The 20362-nt window shown below is 35.8% G+C and overlaps 1 protein-coding gene across 1 annotated transcript in view; it reads left to right on the forward strand.

Annotated features, from left to right (window-relative positions):
- The window catches only part of PRKN (parkin RBR E3 ubiquitin protein ligase), a 639177-nt gene that overhangs the window by 513034 nt on the left and 105781 nt on the right, over positions 1-20362 (forward strand). The window contains exon 10 of the mRNA XM_032183870.1: positions 12475-12624. Coding sequence (XP_032039761.1) covers positions 12475-12624 — 150 coding nt within the window. The remainder of the gene's footprint in view (positions 1-12474; positions 12625-20362) is intronic.

Genomic DNA, 20362 nt, shown 5'->3' on the forward strand with positions numbered 1-20362 from the left:
CTTGCACAAAGATATGTGAAGACTGTGATAGGAGAAAGTCCTTAAATGTTAATTTGAAGTATGATCACTTAGGTGTTAGAGCAGATTATGTTGTCTAGTACACCCTGTTGCTCCACCTTTCTATTTCACTATCCTTCAGGCATATTTTTCTTACATGTAGGACTGCTGGTACATTTTCTAGATTTCCAGTTTTCCTCCACCAGTCTCCCACTTCAGTTGTTAAAAAAAATCAAATGCATAAGTCCTCAGGAGCTCAGCGTCTCAACAAGAAAGCAGCATGCAGGGGAATGTGGGAGGATTTGTCTGACAGAAATGGAAAAAAAAGACAGAAAACCAGGTAGGCCAGAGGAAAGACTGGAAGCAGGAATCTGATGAGACTGAGGATTCAGGAAGGAGAAATAAAATAAATTAAGACTGGGATTGATGGGACTGCAAGACTGGTGAGAACCAGCTGACAAATGGAGGGCAGAGGAAGATGAAGCTTGGAACCCTGGAGACTGGACTGGCTGGTCAAATATGGTAGAAGTAGAAACCAGAGTGGTAGGGATAAGAGTCTGACAAGAAGCTGGGACCAAGAACTGTAAGGACAAGGTAAAGAAACTTGCTGGAAGGGACTGGTAAATAAAAGAAGATCTGTGTTTAATGGCCTGCCCAAGGGGGTGAACATAAATGGGCTAGGAGGAGAGGGAGCAAAGCAGAGATTTGAAGATGAATTAGAAACAGATAAACCAAGAGACAGTAGGAGTGAGAGGGCTGAACCAGGCAAAATTAGTTAGCTCTGCTGGTAGAGGTCCAAGAATGGACTTGTAGATCCCAGCTTTGATAATAACCACTGGCAGAGCAACAGAATTTAATTGATGAAGTTTATCTTGTGTTGGTTTTTTGTCTTTTGTTTTTTTTTTGCTTGTTTGTTTTTTTGTTTGTTTTTTCCTGTTTCCTTTTTAGAAAAGGAAGTGGTAGACATAAAAATGAAGGCTAAAACAGCTGAGTGCCCATCAAGAATTCAGACATTAGGAAATGTCAGACTTAAGATTGCCTTTGTAATCTGAATGCTTTCTTTCTTTATTCCACTCACCTACATCTTTACATTAAGAAAGTATTAAATTATACAGTCATTTATGTGATCTTCAAAGGTGAGATGATGTAAACCACAAGGAACTTTAAAGGAAAAGGGAGTTAATTTCTGTCCAATAATAAGAGAAGTCTTTAACAAAGTGGAGGAGTTTGATGAATAAAGCCTTGCTATGAAGTACTATATTTTTGCCATTCTGAATATTTTTTGCATTTTTACTGACTTTTGTTGTGAAATTACTCCTCTTTGTAGTGCCTACACCTAAACAGATGAGAAATGTTTGCCACTATGCATTAGGAGCATAAAACTATGCAGATGGAAAGTTGTTCTACAAAATGGATCTGACCTATAAAAATTTGTCTTTCTCTGAAACTAACTACACTAACAGGTTATTCGGAAACAATGATTATCATTACAGTCTTAATAAATGTCTTTGCAACTAGTGAGCATTACCATGCAACTAGTGAGCATTACCATGCCACTTGAATTATTCCGTGAGCAGACAAAAGCATGAAACGATTTTGCAATTATATTCTCTCCCCACAAAAGTTTTGTTGCCATGAGAGATGACCACAGTAGCCCTTGTTTGAAATTAACATGCAGTTTGACAGTTAGGGAGAAGTTGGTGCAAAAACAAGGTAAAAAATAATAATAAAATACATCTTAATGAATTTTGGGTAAAGTCCTTATTTGTATGACTATCTAATTATTTCTCATATGTGTTTAGTTATGCATTTGCTTTTCAAAAAAAATTTAATGTCTTTTTCTGTTATCATTCATTCTAGTGAGAAGAAAAATCATAATTAATTATGACCCTGTTTTATTCAGACTAATTAAAATTTCAGCATTATTAGTCTACATATATTTTCTTCAAATCCAACCAACAGTCAAGAAATAATAGGGCCACATTACTGCTACATGTCCAAACTTGATTTATTTTTAAAATGCTTGTGTATTTAAGTCCAGATTATAAAAGCAGAATGGACTATTGTGATAATCTTTTCTGATCTCCTTTAGAATCCACATTACATGACTTTCTTGTATTAATTCTTGTTTAAACTGGAGTATATTGCTGAGAAAAACATCCATTATTTGTTTACAAATCACTTACAAACATTAAATCCTATTATACCTTTCAGTAGTGAAAAACAAAAAATTCCCAGCATCTTTTCTTTCTGCCATTCTACAGCACCAGCACCACTATTCCTCAATGTCTAAACCCTTTAAATTTCAAATTCCCTCTGTTCTATCACAAGGTAATAAGTGATCATCATATAAACAAATAAACTCAAACCTATGAATGTGACTCAGAAAGAACTACCACATGCCCCTAAAACAGAACTAAAAAATCACTTTTACAGCAAAAGGCAGCCAGTTTCTGTCAGCTAAATATCTGTCCAATAGAATGAAGGAACCTTTTAGTCTGAAATGGACATAGTCAGTGTAGGTCCTCATAGGTTCCAGTTAAAGCAGTTCCAGTTAAAGCAGTCTTAGAGAAGTCTGCTTCTTCAACTCTCTTACTTTTACCAACAAAATTTCAGTCAAATTAAAGTCAATCAACTGTTTCTAATACAAAGGAGTGATCTCCACCATGTCTTTACTGCATATTTGTTTCTTGTAAATATCGAGCATATATAATTTTTATTGATGTCATGAAGAGATAAAGGTGCTGAGAAGCTTATACAATCAAACCTATCTGCCTACCTATCTGTCTATCCAAATAAACTGTTTCTTTATCTAAATGTAAGCACTGAAGGAAAACTGAGAAAAAAAGGATTTATATTTAACTTGAAATGTGAAGAGTTGTTGATTAATCTAATATTTGCTAAAAGTTCCATGATAATAAAACTGTTGTCCAAATAGTCTAAAATCTCAGTAGTCTCAAGGACATGTAAATTTCCCATGTCTCCTATTTCCTCAGGTATGTGCAGTACAGGACATTCATTATTGCTAGAAAGTCTATCTTTTAAGGTTTAATTGGTGGCATCAATATAGTTTTTAAAGAGGGAATTATGTTTAGACTTTACGGAAAGAGGTAATCATACTCTATGTGATGAAATAGAAGAGTACAAGACCCACTGGTACATGATACACATTTTGGATACCTAATTGACCGCATAAAATTGGCTTCCAAAGTAATTGCTTTAAAATGCAACACAAATACGTTTAGCAACAGATTGCTACCCCACTTGATACTTGGTACTTTGAAAAGGTGCCAAAGAGTATGACCTAGAAAAGTCTCCAAAGGTAAGCTACTTCTGGAGCTGGTGAAAATGAAAGGGCTTCTTCATGTCTTGGATCTTTATTCTTTTCCCAGTTTCTAGTTTCCTACAGTATTATATGAGTGGAAAAGATGCAGTAAATGTTCAGACAGCAGCTTTGACTGGTGTGTTTTGTAACACCTTTTAACAGACAATACCAGTGCACGAAAGTCTGCATAAGGCAAAGAGACTTTCCTGGCCATGCAGCCTCAGGAAGGGGAAAACCTGAAGCCTTCTAACTGGCCTTAGCTCTGTTACGCTTTTTCTTGCAATTCAGTCTCACTATTCCTAATCCATAATTTCCCCCTAGCATAATGGATGCAGTCCAACCTGCTGTCTAACCGCTTCACTTCATAGGTACCTTGAGATACATTAAGGATTGGGATGAAAGATTTATTAACTGGGGAACTATTGAAAAAAAGCACAATATAAGAAAGTTACAGTCTTCTGCAGTAGCCATTTGCCATGTCAGGCTTGCTGCTGCTGCAAGTAAACACAAATGATTCTATGAGTCGTGATCGTACAAGCTGCTAACAAAAATATGTTAAAGATGCCGTAAATATGGGCTCTGTCCAAATGCAGTGTAAGGCAGGTAATTCAACAAGCCAGTTCCAGAGACAGCAGAGAGAACACTTTAGTTCAGACCTTAGCACTATAGTATACCCACATAGCAAGTGAACTCTTACGGAGTCTTGTAATGACTCTCTGAGAAACTTCCCTCTTCTCCCCAAAGTGATAAAAAAAACCACCCTTGTTTAATTGTTTAAATGGAATATTGTGATTCATGAATAAAATTGGAGCTACATCTGAAAGCTGGAAGGGAAAACAATTGCAAAAGCAGTGTGCTGCTATACCTGAGTGCCCCCAACAGGTCACAGAACAGATGAAGCAGATGACATGCTAGTGGCAAGAAAAGAAGCTGCAAAGTAATGTATAGCTATGCTTCTCTGCTATATCATCTGCTCTGACAACTTTGCAGAATGTATTGGCCAGTTTCTTGATATTTTGACAGGGGAATGATCAATTTTAACAGATCTCTCCTATCAGCTGTTACAGCAGCTCATAGCACTGCTCACTTTTTCTTCAGAAATGTTGTGGGTGTTTATATCCCTGGAATCAGAGCAAGCTGGCATGGAGACAATTTTTTTCCCCCTCTCTCTCTCTCTCTTCTTTTTTTTTTCTTTTTTTTTTTTTCTTTTTTTTTTTTTTTCACATTTCCTTGTAAGTTGGGCGAAACTTAGGCAAAGGAATAGACTGTTTTGAAAATCTGTAGATGCACATTCCCATGTTTATCAAACGTGGTGAGGGATTGTACTAGCTTTTGCTGTGACCTTAGGAGATATGAGAATCTAGTACTAAAAGAATGCAATGTGGACAAAATTGCGTAACGTTAATTTGGGTTTTGTAACGAATTTGCAATATGTGTGTGTGGCTAGGAGAAGGTTCTAATGATTTTTTTGCATGCAATATTCGCTGGAGGATCTTTTTTTAAATATGTGTTACAGATTATTAGTGTAAAGTCATTCTTGAATTAGTTGATGTGATATCTACCCATTCAAGAAAAAGTAACATCACGTGAGAGTTCTAATTTATCAGCTGAGTTTAATGCTGGAAAATGCCAAATGTGGTCAACAAAATGTTTCTGAAATAGTTGTGGGTGAAGAATTTTTGGAAGCTATGTGTGAAAGTATCAGACACCTCTCAGTAATTCACATACAGTTAAAAAAAAAAAAATCACTGAATAATTTCTCCAGTTCATAATTACTAAAGCAAAGCTGTTTTGTAATTATTCTTAAGTCTGTGTGAGAAGACTTTCCTACAGCTCAGTGCTTTCCCACTTAACTTCAGCTACCATCTCAATGCGAATGATGCATCTCTCCATTTCTTCAAATTTTCTGTTCAATGTCTGTCTGTCCTAATTGGCTCACTTTTTGGTCTTGTCATCACTATCCTATCACTCCCTAAAACTGAAGTACTGCATTTAGCTTCTGATGTTCTTTACATTCTTTACACCTTCTTTTTATATGGCTGGAACTACACAACAATACATTGCAGTCTTGCAATTTCATATGACCAGTGATTTGACTCCCTTCTCTTTACATGCTATATCTGCTTTTCATGTCTTCTAGCCCTCTTCTTTTCTAACTTCAGAGGTAACTAAAATCCATGTGAGTTCCTCAGCTTTGCCTTTTCTGAGTTACCAGGACTTCGTTCTCTTTGAGTTCTTGTCATAGACAGGACATCTCTACTTTCTTATCCCTTTTCTTCGTGTTGTCTGTGCAATAGAGAAGTGAGAGTAATTTATTTTTGGTCAAATAGCTGAAATAAAAAAATGGAGGAGGAATAAGGGAGAAAGTATATGTGACCAAAACTAATTTAAATGATATGCTTCTCCTGTCAAAAACAGACAAAAAGTCGTTTTGTCCAAATTTCTGTTGTTTTCTTATCTATAGAACCTATTAATTAAAAATGTGTTTCTAAAAATAAAAATAAAAAAAAATAAAAAAGTTGAATTTTCCACACAGCTTTTATTAAATTCAGAGAGAAGATCTGAGTCCCAATATTCAGTGTCTCAGATGGACGTAGCAGGTGAGACTGGTGTAGTGGTATCATGCAAGATTCCCATTCTTGCGACACGGGTTGGGGGTTGGACCTGATGATCTTTCAAGGTCCCTTCCAACCCCTACAGTTGGAAGTATTCTGTGAGGCTTCATATACCCCTTGGGTGACCTTGATCTACTTTCATGGACTGTGCATATGTTTACTCTTGTGGCCTGAGAAGTGGAATTCTTTGGAGCCAGTGTCTACTTCAGTGAATCTCAGTTGCACTATTTACAACATTATCTGTTACAAGACTTGATGGTTGTCATCTGTAGGGGACAAAGGAATGTGGATTCAAGCTCCACAAGGGTCAGAAGAAAGTGAATGTTAATCTCCAACATTCAGTTTATTCAGACTGATCCCACGAATACCTGCTGGAAGATAATAAATTTACAATCGATTTTTAATATGGTGTCAAACCATATGCTGTGCTTAGTTAACTTTCCTCACTGCATCATATTGCCTCTCATATATTCAGTCTTATTACCTATACAGCCTTCTCCAGTGTCCTCTCTTCTCGGTATTTTATTCTTCATACTTCTCACCTTCCATATCATTCTGAAAACTGCAGTCTTTCGTTTCTTTCCTCCTCTCTGTTCTAGTTTCATTTTGTCCATAAATTGTGTTGCATTGGTCCAGTCATGTTTTTTTTTTTATCTGAGGTGTTTTCTTCAGACTGCTTTACCCACCTTTCTATCACTGTCCAAAGTCAGGCAAATTCCAGCCCTGTGGAAGATGGTTCACTTTCTGGACTTCTCTGTGGTGCTCAGTGCTTCTGAGGGAACAAGGAGCTGATGCTCTGAACTTGTTCTTCACATCCCCTCCCTGGCCAGAAATGGAACCCAGAAACTCAAGAAAAATAAACTAAGAGTGGTCCAATGAACCATGTAATGGTTGTACAACCACATCAGTCCATCTCTTTTTAACTGTATTTTAAGTCATCAACATGATGCTTTTTTTTTTTTTTTTTTTTTTGTACTTTTATAAGTCCAATGTATGCTAAGGGTTTTGTACATTAAGTTGCCTAATTACATTATGTAACTAATTTAATTTTATTTTTGTATATGTATAATACATATAAATAAAGTGCTTAGTCTACATTATGGACTAATAGCCTCCACAATCTAATTTTGAAACACACAGATGGTTATTTGATTTATATAAGCAGTAAAAACAATCTGACTCCAGAAAGTAGATTTTCTTTCCTCTGAGACCGTTACACACAGTTAAAAGAAACAAGTAATCAAATTACTGTTTAGAGATTAGAGATTAGAAATTTTGGCTTTACCTGTTTAACTTTTGTCCAGAATTCCCTGTGAGGCTACTACTGAGCAGATGCTTTTAGATTTGGAAAAAAAAAAAAAAAAAAAGAAAAGAAAAAGAAAAAGAAAATCTGTGCCCAAAGTATAAACACAAAATTAAAATATCACATCACATTAAAGCATAATTTGCAAATTAAATAATATGGCAAGGAAGCATTGTGTTCACAAAGTGTATTTCACAAGGGCTTTATTCATCCAGGTGCATTTCAGGTTTGTCTTAATATCTGCATCTCAATGAAGCTTAAAATACAGCAATCTATAGTTAAACCTGTCTCATTCCTTTGTCAGCCCAGTGATTTCAATTATATTACCCCTGATTTACAACATCAAATGATTGAATTTCCAGTTTGAAAACCTGGTACTATTCTAACACTCAAGGGATGCCATCCCAATCTGGAAAGGGGGGAGCAGGGAGTAAATGGTTACAGCTATTCAGCTTCCATGTCTGTGTCATACTATAATTTATAATCATTTATAAAAATCATTTCTAAAGGCTTTGACAACTCTTTATGAGCAAAGCTTGCATGAAAGAACTTCATGATGTGGTTGAAATACCAAAAGTGGAGAAGGGGATTTTTTTCTACTCAACATTTTATTACATTAAAAGTATAGATTTGGGTTAACTGGGTCAGTCCACAAACTGAGGGGAAAGTTCATGACAAGATGCTGTTAACATAGGGGAAAAAAAAAAAAAAAAAAGTTTTAAGACTATCTTGTTTGTATACATCTAGCTGTCTTAGCACTAGCAATTTGGAGTAAATCATATTTTTAAATATTTTTTTTTCCAAATAAGTATTGAAATATATGGTTCTATATTGAATCCGGCAACTATTTACCTACCTGTATTTCTGAGACCTTTATTACAGTAGCATATAAATGTCTTGCATGCTTTGCTCAAAAGCTGATTTCTAGCAGCAGTAGATGGCTGGTGATTTCTGTGTAATTCTATGCCTCTCATTACCATAGTATTTGATGTCCTCATGACTATTAATGGCTTTTACCTCTCAACACTACAGTGAAATCAGCAAGTATCATTTTCCCTCTTTACAAATGGGGAACTGATGAGAAGCATAGATTAAGTGACTTATGTGAAAACCACAGGAAGGCTGTGTGGCTGCCAGGAATTGAAATTGGGTATCACAAATGCCAGTTCAGTCAAATTTCCCATATATTACATTTTTAAGAGTTTTTTTCCTAAAAGTAATTAGGGATATTTTTCCTACTTGTAATATGTAAAACCCTTTTACACCTGATGAGTGCATCTCTAACTAGGGGGCACATTGCTAACAATTGAGTAACATGTAATGTGAAACATTTGGAATGTACAGAAGAGTTAGGTTAATCTTCCAATGACAGCTCTTTAAGTATAATATATCTAGCGTAAGTTAGCTGTCTCAGCTTCAACTATAGCATTTCCACAGGTAATTCAACCCACTTACCTTAGATTTTACATTTAAGTCAGGATAAATTCCATTCTTGGGATAACTGTCTCTTCACAATCAATGTATTTGGAGCCTATGTGAGTTGTTTAGGTTAGATGTTTAATTTTTGAAAAGAGAAAATTATGTGAAGTGATTCGCAGTCTAACCTACTTACGTACCTTATCTTTGATTTTAAAAATAGTTTGGCCCAGTGGCTTAGGATCAGAATTATTGGTACTGAAGTACCTGTTGTGGTGGTCACCTAACATCAGGCATCAACATCTAGAAAACAGTCTGAGCTCTCTTTAGAGTTAATACAACAATGCACTCTAGGGATCAGTTCTAATACTGTGGCATGCATCCAAAAGAGAAAAGATGAACTGCATCCTATTTTTGTCTCTGTTAAATGAGTCTAAACAACCTGTGCAACCATAGGCATCATCACTGCAGAAACTGAAACTAAATTAAGTGAATCCTACTTTCAATCTCTGGTTAAGAGTAAGATGCAAAGTAAACCAGTGGTGGTAGATTATCCTTAAGCATCTTATCCAGACATGATTGAGAGTACATCATGGACTCCAAAGACGTTTAAGTGCTTTTGCAGATTGACTTGTTTTAAGCATGTTGATTGCATCAGTACCATGTGATATGTATAGCTGTGTTATATGAAAATGCCTCTAATAGGTATAATCTGACACTATATGAAAGTAGTTAATTAATAATTCATAAGTAAGTGTTTTGGTCATTTACAAACCGTTTATAAATGCACATTAATGTAAAGAGCATTTAGTTTCAGATTACAGAATACAGTGTATAAATCACCAAGTTATGTATGACAAAATGTGTATACATTTTGCTATTACCTGTTCCAGTTGACTGCTGAATTTTAACTGAGGTATTGTACATGTACAAGGAAAAAGGAAAATGACATCTTATGAACATATTTGGGCTTTGAAGGTTGGAAATCAGCTGGTAACTAGATATCAGGATGTGCAAATTCACTTAAATTATTTTTCATTTCTTCAAATTGATCCATTTGTTTGACAATTATATTGTAAATATCACTGTTGATAGTGCTGGAATTAGTTGAGATTAGCCCTGAGCTGAACCAGTAAAACATCACAATTTTCGGGCAGAATTCAACTGCTTTGTCCATGTTGCCAGTAAGGGCCATTTCCTTCCTAAAACTTGAGAAAAAAAATTGAGATTGATTCTTACCTATCATCCATTTTTTGTGTATCAAAAGAAAAGGAAAGGTGTCCAAAGGAATCTATCCATGTCCTCTATTTTAGATTAGAGACTAGAAAGCATATTCTTTTTTTTCAGCTGATAATTTGTAATGGGAATGCTGACAGAATCACAGCCAGAGTGTCACTGGCATTTGCCTCCTTAAGGAGAAAGTGCTTGCAAACATCCAGCACAATGGAAGGCTGCTTCTTAACAGAATGATTGCCATCCTCACCTTCAGGTCCTGCCTGTGCCCTGAAGAAGAATTAAGTCAACAAATGCTTTCAGTGGATACTTTCAGTGCCAACCATATCTTCAGCATGGAGAAGAGGAGAAACCTTATTGTGCCCTTACAATACCTAAAGGGGGCCTACAGGAAAGCTGGAGAGGGACTCTATTAGGGAGTGTAGTGACAAGACAAGAAGTAATGGCTTTAGACGAAAAGAGTGTAGATTTACATTAGATATAAGGATGAAATTCTTTACTTAGGAGATGGTGAGGCACTCAAACAGGCTGCCTAGAGCAGCTGTGGATGCCCCATCCCTGGAAGTGTTCAAGGCCAGGCTGGATGGGGCTTTTAGCAAACTGATGTAATGGGAGATGTCCCTGCCCATGGCAAGGCGCTTAGAACTGGATGGTGTGTAAGGTCCCTTCCAACCCAAACCATTCTGTGATTCTATATTTCTCTTCAAGGCCAGTGACATGTCTTGGAGCACTCAGCATATACTTAGAGCAAGGATCCCAAACGTTGCTGAAAATTGATAGACTCCAACAGTAAATATTTATTCCATTACTCCAGGTTTGAACATATTAATAATATAAAAGACTACCAGCTGACCTGTTGAGCCCTCACGTTCAAGGAGACTTTGCAGAGATGTCTCATACACTTCTCAAAATACTGGTATCTGCATGTTTTGAGATCTTTAATTCACAGTTTCTGACAGACATTCATATACTGAATGATGTTTTGAAGGCTTTCTCTCCCCTTGGATTTTGCTTTTCTTTTGAGAGGAAGTTTGTTTGGAGTTGTTTTTGGTTTTGTTTTTAAAAGACAGACATGAATACTTTCAGTTTGATAAACATTTTTTTTTTTCTGGGATGCAGCACTTCCACATCTATGTACTGTAGGGTTTTAAGTCATAGACTATTGTTTAAAATGGTGTAACAAGATATATTTTCAACATTTGCAGAAGAATCTTCTTAAATGCACACGTAAAATATGCCGTGGAGTCCTTGTCTCATAATTTAAAATCCTTTTTTATATGTTTTGTGTATGTGGTTTTGGTTCTGTTACTATTGGTTCTATTGCTATTTGATTCTATTACTTCAATTTTCTTTGGGGATTTCTTTGGAGAGGGGTGCAGGATGGAGAAGGTTTTTTTATATGTTATCCTAAAAAAAGGTAACAAGTGGATTTTCATGATTTTCATGAGCAACTGCAAGTTAAAAGTATATGAAGTACTGAATGCTGCTGTGTGTGCTGTAACATAGTTTGTTTTGTTCCTTTAGCACCATAAATTCATTCCGCTCTCAGACAAAATTCATGCTGCTCCCTTCTTCTTTGCCCTTTTTGATTTTCCTGTTTTCTTGGGGCTGTTTGAACCAAATGCTTTTATTTATTTCACCCTACACTAGGCCAGATTTATAGTAGAATCTGAAGCCTGCTTAGCAGTGGTTATATAGCCACTAGTGTGGAACTGCACCAGTGCAGAGCCCTACAGTGGATGTGATTTACATGTATGCAGCATGATTTGTACCAGTTCAGCTTATTTCAGTTTGAAAGCAGGGTAAGTTAGAACAGGGAAAGTTATTGCAATGCCATCAGTCATTTTAGAGCGGGCGTTTTTGTCACTGAGGATATGCTGGCATGTTATTCAATACTCCTGTATGTCAGTATCTCCATCATTAAAATTGAGACATTTCCATGGCTTTTTAGGCTATCAATATAGGACTAGATGAAAACTGCAAATCTAAGAAGGTTTCCTGGTAGACCCTGAAAAAAAAAAAAAAAAAAAAAAAAAACAAAAAAAAACCACACAACTTACATTAAAATAAATGGATGTCAAGATGATCACTTTACCAATAAGTTTAATCAAATTTATTTTGAAATAGAAGTTGTCTGACCTATTTTTACAACTCTTTAGCTCAAAGACATTATATTGTGTGTTTTTGTGGTTTTCTTTTCAATGTGTATACAGCATTTATGCATATCTGTTGCTGAACTCTATTTATGATTTTTACATTAATTTCTGTAAATCAGTATAAGAGCTTTTGACATTATTCACAGGAAAAATCTACTATTTTCTTAATTTTAGTATCACACAATTTTATGGTGGCTTAAAGGATAACTATGAATTAAAAAATGATGCATATGATGTGAGCTGGAGTGGAATGACGCCCTATTTAGCGAATTGCAAAGTTTGAGACATTTGACAAATTGCTGAACTTAGGGTGTGTGATATTATGACAGCTGATTCTATTATATGGGATAGATTCAAGGTCCAAGTTTGTGGGTTTGGGGTTTTTTTTGCGTGCTGTCAGAAGTTTAACACCTGTCTGTTGTGTTGCAGTACAACCGCTACCAGCGCTATGGTGCAGAGGAGTGCGTTCTGCAGATGGGCGGTGTGCTGTGTCCAACTCCCGGCTGTGGAGCGGGTTTACTGCCTGAACCAGGAGTGAGGAAAATTGTATGTGAGACAGGAAATGGACTAGGCTGCGGGGTAAGACCATACATTTTTCTACTAGTTCTGTGGGAAAAAAAATATATATATATTTTAGGATGTTAGAAAAAATGGGAAAAAAATGCTTTTTCCTTTTCCATCAGTGACTCTGAATTGCCCTTCATACTAGAGTGGGATGCTGTAGCTCAATAAACTATTGAAATATAGTACTATGGCTTAGGAAAGACTACTTCATCGTGCAGACTATGTCCATTCCAGAATTATTTGCTTTAATTGGTTTAAGAAGCTGCTGAGTAGTTAGACTAAGAAATTAAATTGTGCAAATGACAATCCCAACGCACTTTGACTTTTTTCTCCTAGCACTCAGCAAAAATGAACAGGATCTTGAGCAAACCATTAGTTATTATATTAAAGGCACCCTTCTTCATATATAAGAAGAGAAAAAGGAGATAGAGAAAATGACCAGTCAGTGATACTGCAAGAGAATTGCTTATATATTTTGGGATATATGATGAAAAGAAATATAGACTTTTTTTTTTCTCATAAAAATTGCTTTTAAACAGGAAGGATGTGCAATTAATGGTGGATTTCTGGAAAATAAAAGCTGATGACACTTGAAAATGTTTTTGCTAAGAGGTCAAATCATATGGATCGGTGATTTTTTAGCGGTAGAAATAACAGGTACCTTACAAAAATCACACTGCAGGGAAAATAGAAATATGCAGAGAGAAATCTATATATGAAAGAGTGTACTAAATGTTAGGTCAGAGTGACTAACTGACGTTTGTACTAAGTGACTGTTTCTATGCTTGTTATTACCCAATTCTATGTAGGCTATAAGACAAGAGAAAATATCTGTATTTATGAAATATTATCATGCTCTTCCTGTTGTCTTTATTGTGGAAAATGCACTTTTTATTGCAGTTTTGATGTTCCCCAAACTGATATCACGAAAGAATAATTGTTTGCCGAACTAGGAAGTAGCAGTAACTTGTCTTCTATGAGTAGGTTAGCATCTGTCGACCTTGGTAAAACTTCCTGTCTGACCATGCAGTGGTACATGTAGAACAGAGAGCTCCCTGGACTCACTGAGAAGACATAGGGCAATAAAATAAAGCAGTAGGTGGGAATGGAATAAGAAACAAGACTCAATAAACAAAAAGAAATGCTTCCAGATTAACCATTATGGATTGTTTAAAAATGATAAAATCACAAATATTTTTTACTGTGCTTTCTGCTTTGAAGTGATGAGAATCAAACTGTATTTTGCAGCTTCATTCATCATCATTTGGAATCTGCAAATGCTCTTTAAATAAATTTCACTTAGCATAAAGGATTGATGTATCGCCTGGCTTAGCAAAATGTTCTGTTTCTGTCTGTGGAAATCTGTGCTGTGCTTGCTGGTGACCAGATCTACAGCCTGGAGTTTAACCTCACCCTTTGTCTTGGATTATGTACTGCCTTGAACATTACAGGATAAAATGCTCTGAGGGCGAAATGGGAAGCAAGAGGCTGGTCTGTAAGCCAAATGTTGATAATAACAAGGCCATTCCTCAAAATCTGTAAGGGAATGGGGTGAAAAAGGTGTGTCCTTGTATCTTTCTTTGCCCCCTCACAAATGATAACTTTGAGTAAGATTCATGTCAGAAAAATTCCTATGATGAGGGTCCTTGCACTGCATGTCTTATGTCCCTGCCTCATGAAACTAATGTGTGTCTGTTCTCTCCAGTCAGAATTTGGCTACACAGATAAGGTATTTTTTTCAGCTATGGAATAAAAAGGTGAAAAAGAAGTCTAATGTATCTTTATGGTATCTAATAGGACAGAAATTGTTCTTAGTATTGCAAGTGACTACTTTTACTTTATGAGAAAGGTGGCAGAGATTGCTCCTTCCCTCAGGGGCTTCTGAGCCTGCTCAGGGTGAGAAAGTCACTGAAATACCGGAAGGTATCAGCCCAGAGGTGGGGACTGTGGCACATGGACATGAGCAAGGGAGAGAAAGGGACTACCATGGCATCACAGGGCAATAGCCAAGTCAGTTGCTGGTAAGAAAGAAGCTGATTGAATGTGAAGATAGGCCTGCAAGGACAAGACAATTAGGAAGCTGTCTATTTCCACTCCATCTTCCATAGTCACTTTGAGTGTTTTCTATTCAGAAAGTGATGAGGTTTTGTTTGTTCGTTTGTTTTGTTGTTGTTGTTTGTTTGTTTTGTTTTGCTTTGCTTTTTCTTTCCAGTCTTTACCGAATTGTTGTAGGAGAAATCCAGGGTCAGACACTTCAGAGCTCTGGGTTCCCTCACAAGTCTATGCAATGCTTTACAAGCTCAAAGAAAGGTCCAAGATGAAGAACATCCCTGTTGTCCATCCAAATAAAGGCAGCAAAAGATTCCTTCCAATATTTACCTATGTTGCTTAGGTTAGAGACAAGTTCCCGTTGAATCATCTAAGCAAATAAATAAGGAAGATGATGTGAATTTGGAGAACTTATATGAATGTCTATGTCGTCTTTTAAACTACACTTAGATAAGCAGAGTCTCTTTTTGGGTATTTGAATTTCTATCTTCAGGTAACATTCAAAGAGGTGATGACTCACAGAAGAAGATAAATTAAACATCTATGGCCAGTTATTCACCTGAAAGCCCTCATAAAGAAGTATTGGTCTACTGCACAGAACAAACATCACTCAGGTCTGAATTGCAGCATAAGGGTATCTAACAACTGTCAAATAGATAAGGTTTTTGATTAACTGATGAGATAGATCAAAGGGGGGAGAAAAGATAGCTTTTCAAGAGAAAGTTGAGACAGTAAATGCTTTCAGAACTTTCAGGGGCTTTCAGAAACAATTTTAGAGAAGTAGAGGGAGAAGAAACCAGAGAGTAAGTTGGTCAACAAGGACTGAGGTAAGACAACTTTTTAATTATTCAGAGAGGAAGCTGCATGAAGCAGTCCCAAACAGGCAAGGACTGTTAACAGCTCTATAAAAGAACAAAAAAAATCAACAAGTGACTGAGCTAGACTAGGCTACAGACCTTCTGCCTTCCTCAGTTTTTCTGTGCTGTGTGAAATGAGGAATCAGAACCCCTTTATTCAAAATCACTGCTACCAACGTCCATGGAAAAAATAAATGTGTCTCCAAGACACATTAAGAGAGTACTCTTAATTTACTAAAAGTGCATTTATGAAAATTATAGATGGTGAATTTTGCTTTTTCTCAGGAAGTTTGGAAACATCAATATGGGGGGCACAGAAACAGCCTGGAAAATCCCCAGATAGAACTGTACCAAAAAGGTGAGGAAAAAGCTTTAAATTTAAGCATCCCTATATGTACCCTTTACAGTCAAGCACTATTCAGGCTTTCAGGCAAAGAAATAGAACAAGATTTATTTTGACTTGGAAGGTAAAATACAGAAATATTTTTAATGATTGTAAACAGTCTTCAGTCAAATCCATGTTGTGATACCACTGACTGACCTCACTCTTGCCTTTTCATTTTTTTTCTATGTTTTTATCATTAGTCATAACCATATTAATTGGTTTACCAAGATATTACCTTTGTACACAGTTGTTCTACCCACATTACTATGCATCAGACCTATGTTACTAACTTTTATTGCTCAGATATAAAAGTTTGACATATTTAATACAAGAAAATAGCAACAAAATGTAGAAGACAGTACATATTGTACCAGCTGTCCTGGGTACAGGAAAAGCTGCAATAATCAAGGCATACAAAAGCTCTATGAATAAAACATTTCGACCTTGTTTTATTTTATACTGTGATATTATTTCCTACAAAGAAAAGTTTGGAGTTAAAAATAGGTTAGAGTGGAGCTTCAAGGAGGCTTATAATATTCACTTATTAAAAAGTATGCTTTGGAGTGTACACATACAGCTCATCTGTCCTGGGAAACTTTCACTGCTAATATCGTTTAGTGGAATGATAACTGAATAACATGTGATTGTATCTCGCCCTTGCTGTGAAATGTTTGTATAAACATTTCACAGCATGTAATATCAGTCAACTGATCCAAGAAGAGATTCCCTTGTAATGAGGGATCTGAGACAGTGAAGATAGAGTCTCTGTCAGTCTTTCCCCTTTGACTTCATTCATTCCTAGCTTAGACTATATAAGCAAGAAGACAAATGTAGTTCTAGAGAGCCTCTGTGGTCTAATAATCCTTTGGTAGGAGACCTGACTCTTGATATTATGGACAGGTGATATAGTTCATGAGAGTCCTGAGACCACTCTAAACTATGCTAAGGTCTAGGATAGAATTTTGTTTTTAGGAACAAGCTGTCATCACTGATTTTTTGTGGCCCTTCATTTGGCTACCCTGAGCTGAAACTCCAATCCACAGATGAGCACTCAGCCTTAGTGGATTACATGTACAATGGTGAAGTTTTGTAGCCTTGCAAAGACAGCAAAAAAGTAGGGTTATTTCACCTCTTACATCATAATACTATATTACTTACACTAGATGTGTAAGGTTAGTGCAATTGAAGAATATCAAGATTTCACAAATGATGTATTCCGTCAGGTGGAACTTTGAATTTCAACAGGTGGACAAGTGGAATTTTAAAGCTGTAGACTGCAAGAGCTCCCTGAAAAAATTGATAGATATAGATACCACATCTTCCTTATTATACAGAATTCCTAGACCATTGTATTGCATAGGACAAAATCCCTAAGGCAATTTCACTCTTCCCAGCATTTTTTTCCCATTGATTTCATCTTGTATTCTTCTTTCATAGCTGAGGAAGCATATGTCAAAAGCAATTGCAGCGTATTTGTGGAATTAATGATTGTCTTTTCAGAAAACTTAATAAAATAGAAGACACTCTAAAATAGTTACATTGGAAGTGCAGTACACATTCCTGTTTTTTGCAAAGCTCTTTATTACAGTTCATTTTCTCCTGTTTGCATTTGGTAGCGTGCATTCTTCACCTTCAGTGATAACTGTATTAAGCATAATACTAAACATGTAGGCAAACCCTAAGTGGGAGAAAATATTTTGTTTTGAGGAGAGAAATCAGAATTATAAAAATTCCTAGAAAAAATTTCTCATTCATTTAGTTTTGATAATCCAAATGAGGATTTTGTTAGTTTTGATGTCCTTTTATCTCTCTGAGACAGTGCTTTTTATCTTAGTTGTTTGTTTCTTGATTGTAGAAATATGTGAGAGTGCTTAAACTTTTTCTGGGATGTGAACTAGTTTGGAAATGTTTTTTCAGAGTTATGTCATATATATGAAAGCATAGTTTGTAAAAGTTCCTCAATCTATAAGTGAAAAGTTGTTTCCCTATCTGCAAATTGTAAGTCTGTTGTAAAGTTTAACTCTAATGCAATATATTGTCATGATCAGGACACACCTTCTTAAAATATTCAAAATGTTTAAAAGTCTCACTAACCTAAAAGACTATCTGTAAACAGATAGAAGTGTTTGATTCAAGACATGTGCCTTTGCTTCTTCATTAGCAGCACCAGGAAAGTTTTGAATGTATGTAAAGAGAAAATAGACACCTTTTAAGATACCTCAAGATTTAAAGATAGTAAAAATGAGTAGTGGTAATTCAAGACAAACTTTGAAGATATTTGTTTTGTTTTGTAATTTTTATTACATTATATGTAATTTTATTATTTAATCAGATGAATAAAAGGTCATGGGTGAAGAAGGGCTGTGTGCAAAGCAATCAGAATTCTTGTCCGTTTTAAGATGGGAATGGCAGTGAATGCAGGAGCAGGAATAAGAGGCTCGGAGGTTTTGAAAAACAGAGGAATAATTCATAAAAGAAAAGACCACAAGACATTTGTGAAATGCTAAAATGGAAATAGGAGATAGCTGCTATCTAATACCTGCAGTAAAATTGCAGGGTTACTCTTTATTATTACATTTCAGGTATCTGTCCTGTTTCCATATGTCATTAATTTTTTGCTTTTAAGAAAATTCACTAGAAATGTATTACCATGTATAAGGTAATAGCTGAAGATATTGCTGAGATTAACAAAGTAACTCACAGCAGAGTGTTTCATAAGATCATATAGGGTGCTTTTTCAAGGGGAATGAAAATGAGACAGACATTTTCTATTATTGCTAAATGCTGAGTTGCTAGCATTGCACCATGAGCTCTAACTAGTAATCATGTATTGCTTTCTTCTATTGAGTGGGTGCTCTAGCGTTTAGAAAGTGGAATTCCATCTTGTTGACACATTATGCTTCAGTAGCTAAGCAAGTTGTTTCATTGCAGAAATATGACAGGCTTTTTCAGACCAACAAATTTTTTTTTATTTTTTTTTCTGGTAATGTTTTATGTGGTTTAAAATAAAGTGTAAAGACATGCAACTTTTTAAGATGTTTTAATAAAACCTTTGCCTTGGAACATTGTACAATTAAAAAAGGAAATGGGTGTATTTCTTGCAGTGCTGCAATTCATTGATCTCATGAATGATATGAAGCTCAACTGTCAACACTGAGTGGATAAAACAATCTGGGGAATGCTTTCAATATTAGTAACATAGATCACATTGGTTCATAGGACTAGCAAAAGCAAAACAAATACTTTTTATAAAGAGAACAAATCAATTACTTGTGCTTGATTCAATAGGTAGAAGAATAAGTGTTTTTTTCTTTAGCTCCCAAATCATGGAGAACCAGCTGGTGAAACAGTGTTAGGAAACAACAGATGACTTTCTTCAGATTTAACTGACCTAGAATTGAAACATCATCAACTTAGTCTGCTAGATGTCTAGAATATTATAGGATGTGCCATACTAGGTGATCAAATTCTGAATATTTTAATGTATGTAGGGTATTTCTTTTCCCTGATTTCTGCATCATGCAAGCATCTGGAAAATGGCTATTGTACATGGACATTGCATATTTTTTATTGACTGTGTAGTGTCTTCAGTGTGCCGGCTTGATTTATTATTCTGTGACTCGCCTAATACTTTACCATTTAAAATCTGTCATGTGGGGTCTGAGGAAGAAGAAGCAAGAAGGTAGACATGAGGTAGTTACCTCATAAGGGGATGGATACTGCTGGCCTTTGTATTCTAGCATGAGAACACATACAGCAGAATAGCATGGCATCTGAGTTAGGGAGATTGTATTAGAAAAAAAAAAAAAAGCAGGATAAAATCAAATTATTGCTGGTAATGATAAGTCAAAACTGGACACATGGACCTAGGACTAGAGGGGTAAAAACTGGTCCAAATGGATCTAAACCAGCTCAGACTGGGATTTGCAGACCAATGTTTTGCAAAAGAGGTATGGTTCCTGTTTTACCAATATGCCTGAAATAGGAATTAATTAAAACTCCAAGTATGTGAGCTTCATTTTATATTGAGGGCTGAGATAAAATATGAGTCAGATTTAAATCACATTGGAAGTTGCTTTTATGATTTATCAGCTAAGTTGTAGTCCTCGTAAACTGTTAGATCAAACAGTCACCTGTAAAGATGCTAGGAACTTCAGCTAGGAGCTTAGAGATGCCAAACACTCAACTTAGTCCCTCACTCAATATTAAGATTCCAGAGCTGAAGTGGCCTTCAAATTTCTTCATCCATGGAAAGAAAAAAAAAATACATCTTAAAATAGATGAAATGTGAAAATGTGTACAGGTTAAAATATCCACATTTTTTTGTAAATTGATTTCAGCACCTAGACTTGGAAAAACAGCTCCAAAAAAAGTGCATTGTCTAGTGGACTGTGATTTCAGTCTCTTGAGAACTGAAGTGCTCTTGTTTAATTAAAATAATTGGGCCCCATGTAGCAGTATC

This window comes from Aythya fuligula, chromosome 3, assembly GCF_009819795.1.
Source record: "Aythya fuligula isolate bAytFul2 chromosome 3, bAytFul2.pri, whole genome shotgun sequence".
Lineage (NCBI taxonomy): Eukaryota > Metazoa > Chordata > Aves > Anseriformes > Anatidae > Aythya > Aythya fuligula.